At 39.8% G+C, this 20,360-nt stretch overlaps 1 protein-coding gene across 1 annotated transcript in view; it reads left to right on the plus strand.

The window, feature by feature from the left end:
* Window positions 1-20,360, plus strand: part of KCNH8 (potassium voltage-gated channel subfamily H member 8) — a 224,430-nt gene that overhangs the window by 165,276 nt on the left and 38,794 nt on the right. Inside the window, exons 8-10 of the mRNA XM_029940344.1 lie at window positions 828-1,027; window positions 1,897-2,146; window positions 8,129-8,343. Coding sequence (XP_029796204.1) covers window positions 828-1,027; window positions 1,897-2,146; window positions 8,129-8,343 — 665 coding nt within the window. The remainder of the gene's footprint in view (window positions 1-827; window positions 1,028-1,896; window positions 2,147-8,128; window positions 8,344-20,360) is intronic.

A 20,360-nucleotide genomic window follows, 5' to 3' on the forward strand; every position in this document is an offset into this window, starting at 1 on the left:
GAAATTGGGGATTAAATACTATCTGACTGAGAAAGCTCACCCATGTATGGGTACGACCTAGTTCTTCTCAGGATGGTAACGATAACTCTAGGCAGAATACCAGTTTTCCTCTGTGAATGCATCTGTCTCTTTCATGGTCTCAGATGTTTTGATATCTCCCTTAAGATTTAAGTAACCATGGATTTAAGTAACCAAAGTGGGGTTGGCCAGTGGAACCATGGCTCAGCTTCAGCTTGCTCAGAAAATCCTGTTACATTTCTAGCCACTTTCTCCATACCTTTAGTAATAAAAATGTGTCATATTTAATATCATAAACCTAGTTTTAAGTCATGGCTTAGGGGAAAAGACTAGGGCTAACCACTTATCAGAGACCTATTTTAAAAATATATGTTATTATGATAATCATTGAACTATACCTTTATAGCTTATTTTATTAAATTATATTAAAATTATTTTATCATGGCTATTGAACTATACCTGTTAAAAAATAATGTCCATGCGAAAAGTACAAAATAAAAGTTTGTCATGGCCAGAATGGCAGCTAACGGATTAAGTGTGAGTCAGAGGGACTTATTTTGCCTATTACTGATCATTTTCAGAAGATATTTTTACTCTGATCGATTTTTACTTTGATCAAAATGATGACTTTATGATGTACTCTGTGGCAATGTGGCTGTTCCAAAATGCTTGTACCAAAACAGCTGTATTAACATGGCCACAGAAGCATACTCTGCGGAACCCAGGATCTATAAACCGTACATTTAGACTTAAGGGGTGAGTCCCTCCATCATATTTCTCTCCATTGTATGCTGTGTTGTCTCCTCCAGCCTTGATGCATGCCTTGGTGTTTGGAAACGTGACAGCGATCATACAGAGGATGTATTCCAGATGGTCCCTCTATCACACCAGAACTAAGGATCTGAAGGACTTTATACGAGTCCATCACCTGCCCCAGCAGCTCAAGCAGAGGATGCTTGAATATTTCCAAACAACCTGGTCCGTCAATAATGGAATAGATTCAAATGAGGTAATGTTCATCTCTCACATTGAGGTTTTCAGGCAGAAAGCACATATTCTTAGGGAAAAGCAAGGTGATTGAATGCAGGTCTTGGGAGTGAAGTACACACCTACCAACTTCTTTATCCCTATTTCCCAATCCCTCATGAAACCCATTCTATCTCCTTTCATCTGCTTTGGCTTATGTTTTCCCTCTGCCACTTTGGATTGACTGATGTTTTACATTAATTTGCTATTTTGGTCAATTGAGTTGACTAACTTTCATTCTTATTGACCCTCTTTGGAGGAACCAATTCTTCTGACTATTAAATGATGTAATCTTGGAATATTAGATCAACCAAGTTAATGTGTGCCTTGAAAACCAACAAAGTAAAAAAGAAAATGTCTTCTGGTACACGTGTTCTCTTCAGACTTCCAAGAATACTCTACCTGCCACTGTAAGAAAGGTATCTTATAAATCAGGCAACCATGCTACCATCCCCCCAATCAAACCAGTAATCCATACTTCTAAGTAATGATTTGGTTTCTTTTCTCTTCATATAATCATAATTTTAGAGGCAACACCTGTGGGTCTAAAGTCCTTCTGTCCCAAGTAGGAGTCTTTTTGAGAAGCATATCACAGTAAGCCATACACTTTCATTTAGAGTCTTTTATCAATTTATTCTTTTCTCCACACCTTATTAGCAGCTGATGTTTCATTAGCACCTAACTGGGGTCACGGTCACTAAAAAGTCTCTCTGGGATTATTGCATACATATATTTCCTCTTATGTACTCTTGTTGGCCAAGCATTGGGAAGAACACCCCCTTAAGACATCTTGCAGGGTAAATCAATTAGACTAGACTTACCCCAACTTGATTTCTTCTTTTGTCTTGACAGCTCTTGAAAGACTTTCCGGATGAGCTGCGTTCTGACATCACCATGCATTTGAACAAGGAGATCTTACAGTTGTCCCTTTTTGAGTGTGCCAGCCGGGGCTGCCTCAGGTCTCTGTCTCTGCACATCAAAACCTCTTTCTGTGCTCCGGGAGAGTATCTGCTGCGTCAAGGCGATGCTTTGCAGGCCATCTACTTTGTATGCTCTGGCTCCATGGAAGTTCTTAAAGACAGCATGGTGCTGGCTATTCTTGGTATGTCGGAGTTGAAAAGCTTCATGAAATTTCACCCTAGAGTATACGTTAAAAAGAAAAAATGGTGGAGGGAGAGGGGATACTGCAGTTGTGAGTAAGAAGATTTCAGATGAATATATGGAATCAGGATTATTCTTTAAATGGATTTAATTTGCCAACTATGTATTATTATTGTTATGTCACGCACTGAGTTTACACTGTGCTAAGTATCACATTCAACATATCATTCATTCTTGCTAAAAATCCAGCAGCACTGGGATCCCTGGGTGGCTCAGTTGGTTGAGCATCAGCCTCTTGATTTTGGCTCAGGCTATGATCTCGTGGTTCATGGGATCGAGCCCTGCATTGGGCTCTGCACTGGCAGTGCTCACTCTCTATCTGGATTCATAGTGCTGGATTAAAAACAAATCGAGGGGCACCTGGGTGGCTCAGTTGTTTAAGTGACTTTGGCTCAGGCTATGACCTCATGGTTAGTGAGATTGAGCCCCACATCGGGCTCTTTGTTGTCAGGGCAGAGCCCGCTTCAGATCCTTTGTCTCCCTGTCTCTCTACCCCTCCCCCACTTCCTCTTGTGCTGTCTCTCCCAAAAATAAATAAACATTAATCAATATTAACCCCAGTTTCCAAATGACTAAATAGTACGTTATCTTAATTTTTTCCCAAATAACATAAGAAAATGAACACAGTTCTTTCTGATTCCTAAAGCCAGATTATTAGTCATGATACCTGTTGCCTTTTAGTGAAATAGCTGGTCAATTTTAAAAGGGTATTTTTGTATTTTTGTGGAGAACAAAGTCAGACAAGAACATAAAAACGGTCCCATCTGTGCTAGAAATAACACAAAAATGACTATGCACTGAGGATAAACTCTCATTGCAATCACCATCCCAATATGGTCAAGGTGGCCGTAGGCCTTTTTTTTTATTTGCTCAAAGAAAATTCACAAGAAAGTTTGTGAAGATTTTGTACCACAAAACTGACTCCTAACTTTTAAGACATAATTGGTGTTCATTGAAATATAAAGGTCAGCTGACAAAAGATGTCATGTAGAGTTATATAGAAAAATTCCTACCCACAATTTTGTGTACTTCTTTTAAAATCACTCTCATTTCTTTTTGTTTGTTTGTTTGTTCAAATATTTATTGAGGGCCTATGAATGTGTCAGGTTGTGATCTAAACAAATATATTTTGAACACCAATGTAGTATACCACTGTTTAGAATTTGTTAATAGAAAGGGGCTAATTTATTTTTAATATATTTAAGAACTAAGATTTAGAAACAATTTAACCATTTATAAAATATTTTTATATGTGGGGCCTTATTTAATCCTTCCTAACACAAAGAGACAGAGAAGAGTGGTATTTTCTGTTTCTCCAAAGTCGAAGCTAACCTAGGTCTCTTGACAATATATTCAGTGAATGCTCTTCTCCACCGCTAAGCAATGCCTATTATTCTATATAATCACTGGAAGAAAGCCTGCTATCACTGCATTCTAGTTGTAAGCTTCAAGATAGATTATGCTTTAGAAAAGGAAAAAAGAGAACTAAAATTTATTGAGCCGGGTGTTTTATATCCATTATCCAATTTAAATCCTCCTGGCCCATTAGGCTGGTGTGATTATCCCCAATTAAAGGTGAAGAGGTGGAGGCTAGCGAATAGTGAACTAGCCAGGTGCTGCTCAGCTTCATGTGCACTCGGTTGGCCACTTACCAGGGAAAAGGTAGGCCTTGCCTTTCAAAGCTTTGGCTCAGTTCTTGACTCACCCTCTTATGTCTTACTCCTTTACAGAAAGTCAGTGGTTGGAAGAGCGACTGACAGAGTTTATTTTCAGCTTGGCCAGTTCATTATCAGTGTTAGAGTGAGGCTTTCTGGCTTTACGTGTTTTTAAGAGGAGAAGTTAACATTCCTGCTCACCTCTCCACTCTGTGAAGTTCAAGGCCATTCTATTATTTCATGATTCTAAATTACAATTGATACCTATTGCTAAATTTGCTTCAAAAACTTAACTTTAATCATAAAATACTTTTCCCTGGGTTTTTTTCAGGACTGTGTAAGTTTTTTAGCCTGCCTATTGACATAACCTGCTTTTAAAAGGACATACACAGGGGGCGCCTGGGTGGCTCAGTCGGTTGAGCATCTGACTTCGACTCAGGTCATGATCTCACAGATTGTGGGTTCAAGCCCCACGTCGGGCTCTGTGCTGTGAGCTCAGAGCCTGGAGCCTGCTTCGGATACTGTGTCTCCCTCTCTCTCTGACCGTCCCCTGCTCATGCTATCTCTCTCTGTCTCTCAAAAATAAGTAAGTGTAAAAAAATTTTTTTTAAATAAAAAGGCATATAGTTATTTTTCTAGAACTGTATGGCTTTATATGCTTGTAAGCAAAAATAAGGCATGATATTTAAATACATATAATGTGGTTTTTTTTCCCCATAATTGTGGTGTATTTTTACATTTGGTAACTAGCAACAATACTGGGAATGGAATGTGAAGGCATCTCCATAACATTAGAACATAATAGGTACACATTTGATGGCTTCTAGGTAATTAGCATTGTTTGTAATACATGATTCAACTGGATTTTCTTATTTAAAACATTCTCCTCAGAGCTAACAATCCATTGCCTTTTGCTCTTGGCCCCAATTTCTGCCATAAATTATGATTTTCATGATTAGCATTTTCACATATTCGTTTCCACAACCTCAGAAGTGATTTAAGTGCAAATTGCCACATGACCATTCTAAATACTCCTGTGTGGTATTGGGACTAAACCCAAACAAGGATAACAAATTATTAATATTTTATCTCTGTGATTAACATTACTTCAGTGGAGATTGAGTATTTTACTTTCCCTACGGTAATATTGTCTTATAGGGCCAATTAAAATCAATACTGACTTTGATACACTTAAGCACATGGCTTCGCATTTGATCTGTAGATATTTAATACTTGTTCACCCTGCCAACAAAATGAATTAATATGTAATGTTGTAGGGAAGAAGGATCACCAAACAGCTGTAAAGCCATAACTTATTCAAGCAACTCAGTTGTCCAATCAATACATGAAGGCATTTCTTAATCTGATGCCTGGGGAGGCAGCTGACATAGAGGCGAGGATTTGTTACGGGATAGAAATTGTTTGCTTGGTACACCTTCATTTCATGTCCTGGTAATTGTGTTTTCCACCAATTTCTTCACTGTTGTTTAAAAGAAAATGGCAAAGCACTGATGAAGGTGCTCTTCACAGATGGTATTAGCCTGCATAATTATAAGTAAACATGTTATTGCTCTAAGCTGGACAGTTTGCAGATCCATCCCATCAGCTACCTTCACCTTCTGGGGAAGAATAACTAGTTAGCAAATATCAGACGAGATCGGGCGTATTCAGGGTGGTATGGCCGTGGACTGGTTGGCAAATGTCAATAATAGAATTCTGAAAAATGGAGGTAGTAAGGGACCTAGAGATCTTTCTCTTCTTCTAGAAATAAGGACCAAGATCTGGAGTAATTAGGACACTTAGATAAAGGTCCTAAATCCAGTGAGAAATCCATAAGACCATAAAATTGGCAAGGATGCAAACCATGTTGTAATTTACCAGTGCGCAACTTGCCAGGGCTCAACACAATGTCTGAAACACATGTCAGTGCTTCATAAATACTCACTCAGTGAATAAATAAACTGGAATTCTTTCTAGCGTGCCAAGTTTGGCAAGATGTTGGTGGTATTTTATAGCTGGGGGTCATTGTGGCTTAAATAGCCAAGCTACAGAACCCTAGGTAGAAAAGTATGATGACTCTAAGGTCACTGTAGGGGCTCCTGGGTGGCTCAGTCAAGGAAGCGTCCGACTTCGACTCAGGTTATGATCACACAACTTATGAGGTTGAGCCCCACGTCAGGCTCTGTGCTGACAGCTCAGAGCCTGGAGCCTGCTTCAGATTCTGTGTCTCCCTCTCTGTCCCTCCCTGTTAGCACTTGCTCTCACTCTCTCTCTCGCTCTCAAAAATAAATAAAGATTAAAAAGATGTTTTTGATAAATAAAGTCATTCCAAACAGCAGTTGCATTACAAAAAAATGTAAATGTTCTTTGTGGCCAGACACTGCATCGTGATAAATTCTCCTGAGATATACAAATTTCAGAATTTGCTGTATTCAGAGCATTCGGGCTATATGTTTACATCAGTGTCCAACTTTGAGTTTTTGAGCACTAGTTTAGATTTCTAATAAAATATGTAAGAAACAGAATTTCCAAGGTTAGCATTATTGTTGAAAACATTTAAAGCCAACTTGACTTCTCTAGCTCCATGTGGCTATTTATTCCTTAGCATCTGTAAGCATAAATTTTAGCCAAATAGGCTCCATTTCAAGGTTTGAATTTAATGTTAATTCAAAGATAATACTCACATGTAATCTAATAATTTCAGATGTTCAGTTTTTATCTGTTATATATTTATGAATATTTCAGGTATTCAGGGTTAATTTGGCATGTTTCTTTTTCCTGTGAAATTCAATAAAACAGAATTTCATTAAAGCCCGACACAAGTCAGAGGCTTTGCTTCCCAAAATGCTGGGCACAGTAAAGAAATGAAAACGTACAAGTTAAAACTTAATTGAACAGGGGACAGAGCAATTTGTTCTATACCATTCCAACGATACTTTTTGCTTGGTGGTTTTTCTGTCAGTCAATTGTTGGTTATCAATTCCCTCTGAAATGGAGAAAGGTGACCATTTAAAAAATAATAGAATTTAAACCCCAGGCAGAAGGACAAAGCAAACTCCTAAGTTGTAGTCATGAATCTAATGCCAGTATCCTCTGTGAACTTAGGTCATATTACTCCAGCATGTAACCTATGTTTGTCTGAGAACGGAATGGATTTTCCTTCACGTTTCTCACAAGGATGCTGGTAATGACTGTATCTAAAATAAATCTGAAGCTGTAATCAGGTTTTTGTCGGCACTTAACATTTATGCTCACCTTCCCGCTAAGCGAAACTGATTCAAATCAGTTGAAAGATTTTAAAGATTCAAATGCATGTATTATCTAATCATAAATTCAAGGAAGTCAGCTCGTTCCGGGCAGGTGAATCCAGCCTGAGACGGGTAGGTGGAGGTATTGCAGGCAAACGATCGGGGGTCCTGGGTGTGGGTGGGCACGAATCACCAAGCGGTGGTATGTCTCTCTCCCTGCAGTAGCAAGAGCGAAGAGCTCACAGTTTTCATTTATTCACTTTCTTTTTTGATGGGAAAATTGGGCTTTTACACGGTCACAGAGTCTTAGAACCACAGCTTACGTTTTACATTTTTATGTAGTAGATTTTCATGTGAGTACTTATGTCTGCCTCTCAGTTCTGAGAAGAGAGAGACAGGGGACCTCCTCCTTCCTTGCCCTCCTGTCTTGTAGACATGTTTAGAGGTAAATAAAACAACCTGAGTATGTTAGAAAGCGGATGATGAAGCCCACCTTACTGTGTTAGAATCAAAACTATTCATACACACTTGATGGTCTCGTACCAAGCCTTTTTGCACTCAAAAAAAAATATGGAGCCATTATTATTTCCCTTAGCAGTTGAGGAAACTGACACAAATGTCAACTTCTCTCAAGTCATTTATGGAATGTTGAAGGACTGTCTGGAGCCCGTCTATTACCTACAGTTCCTAACTCTGCCTCTCCGAGACCTTAGTCTCTACACTACTGTTCTCGCTGGGAACAGTTTTGCCTACCAGGGGACATTTGCAATATCTGAAGATATTTTTGGTTGTCACCACTGAGGAGGACCAGGGATATGAACTGCTGCTCAACATTCTACTGTGCAGAAAGCCCCCCGCGACAAAGAATTACAAGACCCTGAGTCTCAACACCGCTGAGATGGTTTCTTTTTCCTTTGTGGTGTCATCTCAGAGTGCCGAAGCCTGTAAGTCAGATGAGGTCTCCAGTCTGTTTACTTTTCTTTAAAATTGACCTGTCTCTTTTTTTTTCACTGTTTCAAGGGAAAGGAGACTTAATTGGAGCAAATCTATCCATTAAGGACCAAGTGATCAAGACCAACGCAGATGTGAAGGCTTTAACCTACTGTGATCTTCAGTGCATCATCCTCAAAGGACTCTTTGAAGTGCTAGACCTTTACCCAGAATATGCTCACAAATTCATGGAAGACATTCAGCATGACCTCACATACAACCTTCGAGAAGGTCATGAGAGTGATGTAAGTCTCACTTGTAATTAGTGCCGAGACCTAAAACATGGGCCTAGGGGTCATTTATAACAGCAAAAGTGTATATGTCATGACTTCACTTGTAAAAGTCTCTGAATGAATAAGGTATGATTATTCAACCACTAGTTGAACAACTAAATAATTAGCTAAAGTCAAGCCTGCAGGTTGTTATCAATGTTCTAGAAAAATATTATTTATAGATGACCTCCCTTAATTCAGTTTCTTTCTTGTTTATTTCCACGTGCTTATGAGAATCAGTTTCAGTGATATATAAGATTTAGCTACAGATATGTGATTTCTCCAGAATTTCAAGGTTCAGATAGAATATATGGCTCCGAGTTTGCTATGTTAGTAAGTGTTTACTATTCTACTTGCTTGTTAGGGAGTTTGCTCAAAAAGAATCTTTTTGTTAACCTGTACCCAAAACAGTCTATCTTAAAATGACTAAATATGCATAAAAGGATTCAAGCCAAAGATTGTCACACTGAAAGCATAATGAGCACTTTGTGAAATTATGTATTTGCTGCAGTTTATACAAACAGCTTCCTAACAAAATAGGTACTATACTACATCCTGTGAGTAAGCTGATCACAAACACGACTTCATTAGGTGTGTCAGAGACACAAATGATTTAATGGGAATGATTATTGAAAGGCAAGCCAGAGCATGCATAGTGTTCTGTAACAAAAGGCTCGATCTGCTGCCTGAGTTTTGTCCCAGATATTTGCAAGACTCTATTTCTTTTCCTGAGGAGCTATTGTTTTGACTAACTCATATTGTGTAGGCATTTTGTTAGTCATTAATATTTTTTGCTTTGGAGGATAGAGAAAGAATACAAATTGTGTATTACTTCATCTTGGTTGGGGATATCAAATGACAGTCAATATGTAGATGGCATGCCATTCTGAAGTTCAAGATTAAAGTTTTAAAGGTGGGCTTCTCTCTGTTAAAGATAGCAAACAGCAAAGGAGGTCCAGTATTTGGGGGGAACTTATTTGTGCTCAGCACTGTGCCTAGATAAGGCATCTCTTTTAGTGCTTGCAGTGACTTTTTAAGGTAATATAGAATATTATTATATATTTAATATATAGAATATATATATTCAAGGTAACATAAGAATATTATATTATATCACATATTACTCAATATAAGAATTTTGAATGTGTGATGAAATGATTGAAGTGTATCTAAAATATCTGCTTTCAAAAATGATTCATGCTAACGCACTGAAAATCAGGTCTCGATACGGCTGCATATAAACACCTACGTGTTTCTCACGTGGCCGACACTAACTTGGTGGTGGCAATGTGGTTGTGGAGCAACAAACCACAGTGGTTGTTGAAAAAGGATGACACATTCTTCCTGAGGGCTTGTCAGCGATGAAACCTATTAAGTTTTCAGTGTGTTACCTCCCTTTTCCTCAATTTTTCATTATTGTCATGTAATCTGATGAACATAAAAAGATGAAGTCTCTTCCTTCAGGGTTGATGTCTCTTTAGGAAGGGGTATTTCCCCAGTTTCTTGAGGGTCAGTGACTTCTAGGCGAAGGTCTTCGAATGCCCATCTCCGATATAGCACAAGAGGTGACACCGGAGTGCAGAGAAGGCTCCTAAGGCAGAGATAAGGGAGCCCGGGAGGGCTCGCGTACTTTCAGCAACTTCTTTCCACTCTGATGTATGTGATCATACGTGGGTGGTTTGAGGTGCTGACCTATCGTAGCTGCTTCCAGCCTCAACACTGTAACTTCCTAGTTCCCCACAACTGATATATACCCTCTGTATAGACCAAACACCATGCTTCGTGGGGGGTTTTTCAAGTTTCAAGTTATAAAATTGAATACTTCCAAGTCTCAAGTGCCCCTCAAGTGAAACAAATGCATATATCATCAAAGTTCCGGAGGGGTCATATATAATAATTAAAACATGCACGTATAAACAAATGGAATGTAAAGTGTCATGCTACTGGGAGGGTCAACTTTCCATTCCTGCGTGTTGTGTGCACGCGTGTGTGTAAGCAGGGGTGGTAGGCGCGGAAGGATATCTGACCGTGACTAATGGGAAGTGATATAATGAATGCTTCTCTTGCCTCTATTCTTATTTCCCCACCACCCTCGCATCTCGAGGCCACAGAAGCAACCTTCTCAAAATATAAATTGGATCATGTCGTTCCATTGCTTAAAATATTTCAGTGGATCCTCATGGACTGTTAATAAGATCCAGACTTCTCACTGTAACTCCAAAACTTCTATCCATTCCAGCACATGCCTGACTTTCAGATTCATCCGACAGCATCTTGTGTCCTGTTTCTCGTCCTTTCACGTGCCAGGCTCCTGCCTGCCTCTCGAGGCCCTAACATTTGTTCTTTCTTCCTGCAGTGGTATTTCCTCCTGTCTTACCTGATGCCCTGCTCTGGAGTTTGCCTCTCCAGGTCATCCTCTAGCACGGAATCTTGTTTATCATTTTCACAGTATTTAGCAAGATCTTATTTTAATATGTATATTTTCTTGTTCATGTTCACTTTTTCCTACCAGAATGTCTACTTTATGAAGGCGTTGTCTTGCTCTATACTATATCTCCATGGCCTAAGTCAGAGCCTAATGTGGAATTAACATTTAATATATATTCAGTGGGTGAATGCATGAACGTCAAAAAGTTTGCTTTGCAACCTAGAACTTCTGTAAAATTTTGAGTAAACAAATAAAGCCCTGAAGACATCAGCCAAGTAGCCAGTAAATGGAATTTAAAATGAAAAGTTAAGAGGGGCGCCTGGCTGGCTCGGTCTATAGAGCATATGACTCTTGATCTCAGGGCCATGAGTTCAAGCCCCACCTTGGGCCAAGGGCTTACTTAAAAAATAAAATGAAACAAAAAGTTAAGGGAATTAAGAATTATATTTCTAAGAAGTTACAAGGCCACAGAAAGTATCTATAGTAAGATTTAAAGGAACAAATTGAAAGAATAGGTAAATTGGAAATGCTATTTTTCACTTCCCCTAAGTTCAATGCAAGAGGTTTTCAAAAGCCATAGGACAAATTTAAGCCAAACAACTGGAAAAACAAAACCCTTGCAGTATGGGTAATGGAATCCTCCAGGTGGTTTGGGATACTAAGTTGTGTTTAAATGAAAAAGGATCTGCTTTCAAATCCAAGCTAACACATGCATTTTCTGTAGACATAGATGGACTGTTATAACACCAATAGCCCCAGATAGTAGAGAATCAACACTTTTAACCATTAAATCACTCTGGACTATTATTCAGCTCACACTTACTACCTGGGGAATGGGACTACAAACTTTCTGAGTGAAATAAATATCCATGTGGAAAATTCTAGGGTCTAGTAAAGCAGCTTATCTATGTTTACAAAATACTTCATCGGGGCGCCTGGGTGGCTCAGTTGGTGTCTGGCTTTGGCTCAGGTCATGGTCTCATGGTTCGTGGGTTCAAGCCCCACGTTGGGCTCTGTGCTGACAGCTAACTCAGAGCCTGGAGCCTGCTTCACATTCTGTATCTCCCTCTCTCTCTGACCCTCCCCTATTCCCACTGTCTCTCTCTGTCTCTCAAAAATAAAGAACATTACAAAAATTTTAAAAAAATACTTTATCAAAATATAACAGATGGATCTGCTGCAGCTAATGGTAAACTGGCAGGTAGAAGTCTGTCGTGTGTAGGGCAGTCTGGTCAGGTAGATCTCATGTTCCTTGGTCACCATGAGTTTCAGTGGTATCTGAATGTGAATTTATATTTCCATCGGGGTCTGGACCCCATGTCTTTAATATGCCAAGGTGAATCTTTATTTTGCTTAAAGTTTTAATGGCAGCCACTATCTTAAATACAAATAACATTGGGAAAAGCATCTAATTGCCATCTACTATTGAGATGTGTCCACTGGACCATTTCCTGTGTAATTAAGCTGCACAGCATCCAGGAGGTTTGTCCTTGTGTGTCCTCCTGTAGACACAAACCAGACTGAACAGATCTTTCAAGTGAAGGCTGTGATTGGCCAACATCTCTTGCCGCCTATGTGACTATATTATGATTTAATTCAAGGTTGTACTGAAAAAAGGGCTATTTCCAAAGGAGGGAGTTGGTTTAAATTTAGTTCCCATTTCAGACTGGAATAAGATGGGGTTGCTTGGAAGCAATTTTCTTAAAAATGATTTACTGAATAGTTCTAATTGAAAAAATCGTATCTGACAGCCCAGGCACTTAGCTCTTCGAGAGTAGCCCGTGTGGAGGTGTGCATCTGCTAGCTCAGTCTTGTGTAATAAGAGAACATAATTAATTCTGCACCTTTTTGAGATTGTTCGTAGAAAATTGCATAATGAAGGGCTCACATGTCATTTGATCATGTCAGCTTTCCTTATGTTCCCGGGAGCAACAAATGTTTTGTCTGTCAGTTGTATATTTTAAAATACTCTCCCAAAAAGAAATATCTTGTAGTGAATTGTGTTACGTACCCTAAACATCAATGGTGCTTAAGACGTGGTGTCAGATATACTAAGAAAAGCTCAGTAAATAATGGCCTGGAAGTTTTACTTGCATCCAGTATATTTTCTGTGTTCTGAAACTCTTCTCATACCAGTCTCCCAGTGGATTCAGAAGTTTTGGCAAACATATTACCATGAAGGAAAGGATTGTGTTTGGAGTGGTGGCCCTAGAGCCCAGCATTGTGTTTATGTTCATGGCTTTCAGTAAATGGAAATTGCTGTTGAGCTTTTGCCATATAGTGAACCCCTTGCTTGCTCTGATTGCGGCAAAAAGACCCGATGTCCTGTTTTTTTCTAAGTGGTTACCAGGCTCACTGCTTCATTCCCTCCATTATCATCAGTCTTGTCCCTATCCGTTTCCCCCCAAAAGACCTCAGGGTGGAATGGACTCCAGAGGAGATTCATTGTAAGAACTCCGAGTGTCTTATGGGATTAAATAAAATCTACATACACACACACGTGCACGCACACACACCTGGATCTCAGAAATTCTTATAATCGAATCAGGATTTTCTCCACATTTCTTACTTTTCATTTCCTCTCCATTTCTTTCTCCTTCAGTCATCATGCCGTCCTTCTGTCTTTGTTCAAATGGCAAGAAATGGTTACAGGTAGCAGCTCTTCAATTCAAGTGGGGAGCGGATAAAGCTGCGACTCTCTTAGCTGATGCTAGATTCCTGAAAAAGAATGAGTGGTTCAGCTCCAGGCAAGTGCCTCCCCAGGTTTTATCAGTTATTGTGTGTGGAAGTGTTTGCGGGAAGGGGTCAAGGATGGAGGGAGATCACAGTAAAGTAACATGGTGGTTTCCATGGCAACCCATGGACTGAAGAGTTGAGAGAAGAAGGATCCAGAAAGATGGTGGGTGGTCAGTGGTGGTTGTTGGACAAATGAAGCAAAGCCAGTGATTGTGTGAACTGGGGGTAATCACATCAATGGTTGTACAATTATATCTCAGCAACATTTTCTTAGAAGTCAAATCTTATTGAAACATAAATTAAAAATACAAACAAATAAAGAACACTCAAAAATCTTTAAAGCACCCTGAATGGACTCTTGTTTCATCTCCTCTGGATTCTCTCTTGTGTAGCCATTTGTCAATCAAACAGCATGAGGCATACCCTGCAAAGAGATCAGCCACAGTTTGAGGACATCTGGGTATTTCAACTTGTGTTTGAAACTTGAACAGTGAGCATTTAGATTTTTAAGCTCCTTGGGGGAAGCAGGGGTTAGCTGAGTTGGGAAAGTCAGAGGATAAAAAGGCCACCTGCCATCCCATAAACAAGACAAAAAAAGTCTTTCTTTCCCTATTTCCTTGGTTGCTCCTATTCTGCAGGGAGCGGCAGATGTTCAGCCTGTAATAAAATGTGTCAGATTTGCATATGCGTGCACACACACACACACACACACATATACAGGCAGGACTCAACTTATGCACATTCTTTGAAAATGAAAAGCTACCTAGGCTGCATCCACCAGGAATCCTCAACCCCTCCCCACTGTTACTCAGGGTCTTCCATTCCCCACTGCGTTTTGGATGGTTGTCTAAGCTGTACTTCTATGGAAGTACAGAGTCTGTGCTGAGTTCTCCGGCAGACTGCAGTCACATAGGCCACCCTCATGACAAGGCTCTGTGACGTGAAGTTGACGTTGATGCTGCTGATGGCATAATAGCTCCTCTGATCCAGGCTGTAGGCTAAGCGCTTTACAAACATTGCCTTATGTTACTCTCAGTATTCTTGGAGAGAAGTTTTTGAGTTCATCTGCTAGATAAGAAGACTAGTTAAAGATGAGTGAGGTAGAAACTGACCCAGAGTCCTTCAGCAAGTAAGCAAGGGAGGTCAGGCACTGCAACTTCAGTCCCAAAACCTGAATCCTAAACCCAAAGGAAACTTAGTGAAAGTTTATCCATCAATACAAAGTGTATCTTTTTCCTCTGTCCCTTAATTCCATGAGCAGTGAATGCCAGCTCTATTTATTAATGTGGTGCATTCATGTGAACCATGTTCCCATGGGAAAATCAGCTTTACGCACAAGAGAAAATGAACCGCAGAGCTTTTTGATAATTCTTCAAATATATTTTCTATTTGTGCACATTTTTCCATATGCTATACTTTGATGAGAAAGTTTTTACAAAATAAATCAGTGAAGAATTCAACCAAATTATAAGGGCAGAACTCAGTTGTATACATGTAAGTTCTCTGAGAGCCATGACTATGTTTTATTAATCTCTGTAATCATTTCCCTTGTAAAACTCAGGGTACAAAGTATGTGCCTGATGCATGCTTATTGGAATTTAATTTATTCATTCATATAGATATACATTTTTTCCATATCCACAGAATAATAAAATGTTAGAACTGGAAGGGATCTTAAGTACCGTTTATTAAAACTCAGTTTTTTCCTTTGATTACAGGTGACTTACAGGGAGGGGAAAAGAAAATGTATTCATTCACAAAACTAAAAATCTAGTCATTGCTTAGGTATATAACTTAAGTGAATTGTATACCTAAATGCGTTAGAATATTCCATTTTGCACAAAGTAGACTTTTACTTAGGGATTCATCCCTCTTCCATCAACCATTCCAAGCATGATTTCAAATAAGATTCAGTAAAAATACCAAAATGTGTCTCATCGGGTTTTAATTTCTCTTGTCAATTGCATATTTAGTAGCACATCTTCTGACCGAGGAAGGATGTTAATGTTTATTAAGTATGTCTTATGAGCAAGGGAGTTTGTTTCCATTACGGCTTTAATTTAATTTTTAATCCTTGTACCACCCCTGAGTCCTTGCTTAACAAATGAAGGAACTGGGTGACCAAGCAGTGCACCACCTGAGATTACAGAATTAGTAAAAGAATCAAACAGTGTAAAATAGAGTCCAATTCTGGTATTCTGCATCCCAGCCTGGTACATTTGTCCGGCAAAGCACTCTACTGCAAATCAGAACATAATTCTCCTAAAAGGGGTTGGTCTCCTTCAGGCATCCTAACTTACAGCAGAAGCTGTAATAAGCTTCTTAACCTTAATGCTATTACTTGTCAGGTCTCATCAAAGACCCCCTGTGCCTAACTGTTTCAGGAGAGACCTCTCATTAATAAGAGGATGAGTAAGACAGCACAACTCATGGAGCTTGGCCATCCGACTTATCCTTTCCCTTAGTATTTGTGCTGTTTGCTCCTAAATCCACCTATTTGTTAAATAACCCCATGGTCACCAACTACCTCTGGGAGAATGTCTTCCCATTCCAGTACATGCTTTTCAGTCTTCTATGTATGTAATCATTCTTCATCCTTCCCTTGCTCCATGTTTGGAAAATAAATCTGAAATCTCAGATGTACACATCACTTCAGATGTACAAAATAGTATTCCAGTTCTTTTCAGACTCCGTTTCATTGTTGTAAGAAGTTGGACACCTTCTTAGCTGGATGCTAGGTGACTCAGTTGATTAAGTGTCTGACCCTTGATTTGGCTCAAGTCATGATCTTCTGGTTCATGGGTTCAAGTCCCACATCAGAGTCTATGCTGATGGAGGTACAGAGCCTGCTGGGATTCTCTCCCTCACTGTCTGCCTTTCTCCTCCCCCAATACACACACACACTCCTTCTCTCTCTCTAAAAATAAATAAATAAACATTTTTTTTTAAAAGTTGGAGGCCTTCTTAGCAATTAAAATAAAATGTTCTCAGTACTTCCTTTATGTGCAGATACACACAGTTATGGAGAAGGATTAAGAATAGAGATGAAAGCAGCAATATTTTTTTAACACTTCTCAATCTTCAAATACTTTACCTGTGTATATGTTAGGATTTTTTGAAAACATAATTTTATTCTCTTTTTCCATTCAAGAATTTGACCTCCTGGGTCTTGTTAAAATAATCCTGAATGTTCTACTATAGTATATATTTCACTATTTGGTATCTTTCACAGCTCATGTTTGGGCACGGATATTATCTCTTCAGTTAGCCCTTTAATCCCAAAGCCAAACTCGACGGATACAACATAGAGTCAGTGGGCGGTATGATTAAAACCGTTCTAAATGGGATAAGTTGGTAGAAATTAAATTAAAATTAAAAACAAATTACAAAATCCCAGGATAAACATCTCTAAAGTGCTTTCCCCGTGAAGTTCCCCAGAAGGGTGTAGACAGCAGAGACGGTGACATATGGTAGGGCCAGTCCGCTCACACCACAGCACAGACTGCGCTCGGCAGGCGGATCTGGAGGCCTCCGGTTTCATCAGATTGGACGCATCTATTTGCTCACCATTTACACCCAGCACTCAGGGATGCCAAAAGAGTGGCGGCTTTGACTGAAGGAAACAGTAGCCAAGGAGTCAGAAATAGGAAGCAAACGAGATGCCAAGTGAGGGGGGAGGGCGAAGTGCCTCGAGATTATGAATTGAAAGGCCAGCGTGTGGTCCTCATGGCAGCCCCAGGAGGGCGGAGGGGTCTGCGGAGATCCCGTTCTGCGAAATGAATTGGGGTTTAAAGGATTTGGTTACCGTCATTGAGGAAAATGATTAAGGAAAGGTTCTGAGATGAACATCTGCAAGATGCTAAGCTTTTCGTGATGTGGTAATCCCACTTACGTGTTCCCCCTGGGAGATTAAGTTCTTTAAAAGCGAAGCATATGGTCACCGATCTGTGTCCTTGCATCTCGCCAGGATCCGTAAACAGTCCCAAGTCTGACTAGGGCTAATGAAGCATGTTTAAATTCCAGGTTGTGCTGTTTATATATTTTTTCTCTTTTTAATCACACTTTCATCTTGATAGAACAAAATGTTAGATTTACATATGAGGAAAAGAGCAAAAAAATCAAAGCAGCATTCTGTCAAAAAGAAGGACGATTGCTAGGTATCAGACTCAATACACACAGAAGATGCATGACTTGGAACAAGTTGCCCTCCCTCTGTGGGCCTCCGGTTCCTGCTCTCTGGCCTGGATGATCACTAAGAAACTGTCAGTTGAGTCAAGCTAAATTATGTAACAAATACAATGAGTAGAATAAATGATTCATGCAGTAAAGCTCATTCATATCCGTGCACAGGTGGCAGCTTCTCGCTTGATGACTTAGGAATCCAGGCCTCCTCCACTGGGTGGCCCCCTCACCCCCCAGGCCACAGAGTCATCTGGATCTCAGAGTCCTTCCCTAGACTTTTTGTATCCAGCCAGCCAACCAGTTCAGAGAGAGAGTATAGAGGCTGCCCTTGTGTTACTCAGGGGCCAGACCCAGAAATGGCACAGATCTCTTCTGCTCACACTCCATTGGCCCGAATAAGTCACATGGTTCAGCCTAAGTGCAAGCGGTCTGGGAAATCCCATCAGGTAGTGCGTCTAACAGGATAGGATGCACAGGTCCTGGTGAACAGTTAACCAGCTGGTGAACAACCAACCGGTCTGAGCCATAAGACCTTCTAGTTTTACCTCATCATTATTATATTTTTTTTGAGGGAGAAAGTGTGAGTAGTGAGAGGCAGACAGAGGGAGAGAGAGAATCTTAAGCAGGCCCCATGCTCAGCACAGAGCCTGATGTAGGGCTTGACCTCAGGACTGTGAGATCATGACCTCAGCTAAAACCAAGAGTCAACTTATTAACCAACTGAGCCACCCAGGCGCCCTTCCATTATTTTTTTTATTCTAAATTCATTGATAAATAAAAGGGTATTCATACCTTAAAATTTTCTTCACTTTTTCTAAATAAATAATAACTGAAGATCTTCAATTTACCAATAATTCTGTGGTAATGTTACTGTGGTAATGTTTAATGTTACTTCTCCAAGTTAAAGTTCATGTGTATTTAAAAATTATGAACAAGGGCCACCAAGGTGGCTCAGTTAAACATCCGACTCCTGTTTTCAGCTCAGGTCATGATCTCATGGTTGGTGAGAGCAAGCCTCACATCAGGCTCCACATTGACAGCACAGAGCCTGCTTGGAATTCTCTCTGTCTGCCCTTCCCCCACTACTGCTCATGCATGCACCTGTGTTCTCTGTCTCTCAAACTAAAGAAACATTTAGAAAATAGAAAGTCTGAATTAATTAACAGAAAGGAAACAGTAGCAGGAGGAGAGGCTTAAAGGCAACAGTTTAGAGCCGGTGTTAAGTAGATGGTACACCTCCTGAAATCTAATGGAAATTGATAGGAAATATGTGACTCCCATTGTGAGACTCCAAATGACTTATTTTTCTTCTCTGCCCCCTCTCCTCCCCACCTTGCCCTGTCCGTTTTCCAAATGACTTATTTTGGAAGCATCTTTATTAACTAAATGTAATATGCCTTTACAGGCCAACTGAGGCCAGAATTATTCCTCCAAAGAATCCAACAGGCCAGTTTCCCACCATCCCTAAAGACAGCACAGCCTAATCCAGGAGATTAGAAACTTCAAGGACCAGAATCATGCAGATTTGTGTAAATAACTATGAAAGCATCATCTTCCAGTAAAGTCACTCGTGCATATTTTGCAATCACGGGAATAATCACCATCAAACATGAAGGAAAAGTTTGTTCTGTTTTTTTAATTTCTTATTTTAGAGAGAGAGAGCATGAGTGAGGGGAGAGGGAGAGAGAATCTCAAGTAGACTCCATGCTCAGTGTGGAGGCCAAATGGGGCTCGATTCCATGACCCTGGAAATCATGACCTGAGCCAAAATCAAGAGTCAGACATTCAACTGACTGAGCTACCCAGGCACCCCATGTTCTGAAGAGAATTATATGTATAGATTTAATGTATGTAACTAAAAGAATGATATCTTTGTAGGAACTCATAAGTCACTGACTTACCTCGTAAGTTTAGAATGCTCCAGTCTAAGAAGTTATGCCCATTCTAAATGCATATGCTTTATTCAATGTTCACATGTTTCATTACACAGTGGATACTGCTGTGATTTCAGACAAACTTGGAAATGGCTACTCTGTGACTAGGTCACCACACGATAGCCCTAAAATCTCATCCACATGGTGGAATTTCAGGAAGGGAGTCACTGTCTCACATCTCCCCACAAATCTCTCCCCCAAATCCCTCACTGTTTATTTTAAAAGATTAAGGAAAAGTCTATCCTATGATGAAAGCTCAGGCTCAAAACATAAATGTATATGAGAAAAGAAATAAAAAAGACATACTACTGTATAAATAACTGGGGAAGGAGTTCTTCACAGACTTTGGATGAGAATGTTGTTAGAAGAGAGACCCAGAGAAGGAAACAAGATGTACCAGGCATTTTTGATCTATTCACAATTATTGTTCTTGGGACTTCCCTGAGCATACTAGGGGAGAAAAAATGCCAAATCAGACACATTTCTTCCTAAATTTCAGTGGTTTGTATGCCTATCATGAATTCTCACAAAGACTTGTTTTCAGTCAATATATAATTATTCAATAATATCTTCCTTCCAGTGCTCTACACGTCACCTTTTTGTTTGTTTGTTTGTTTCCTTTTGAGAGAGAGGGAGACACAGAATCAGAAGCAGCCTCCAGGCTCTGAGCTGTCAGCACAGAGCCTGACACGGGGCTCAAACCCACAAAC

This window comes from Suricata suricatta, chromosome 5 (assembly GCF_006229205.1).
Source record: "Suricata suricatta isolate VVHF042 chromosome 5, meerkat_22Aug2017_6uvM2_HiC, whole genome shotgun sequence".
NCBI classification, from domain to species: Eukaryota; Metazoa; Chordata; class Mammalia; order Carnivora; family Herpestidae; genus Suricata; species Suricata suricatta.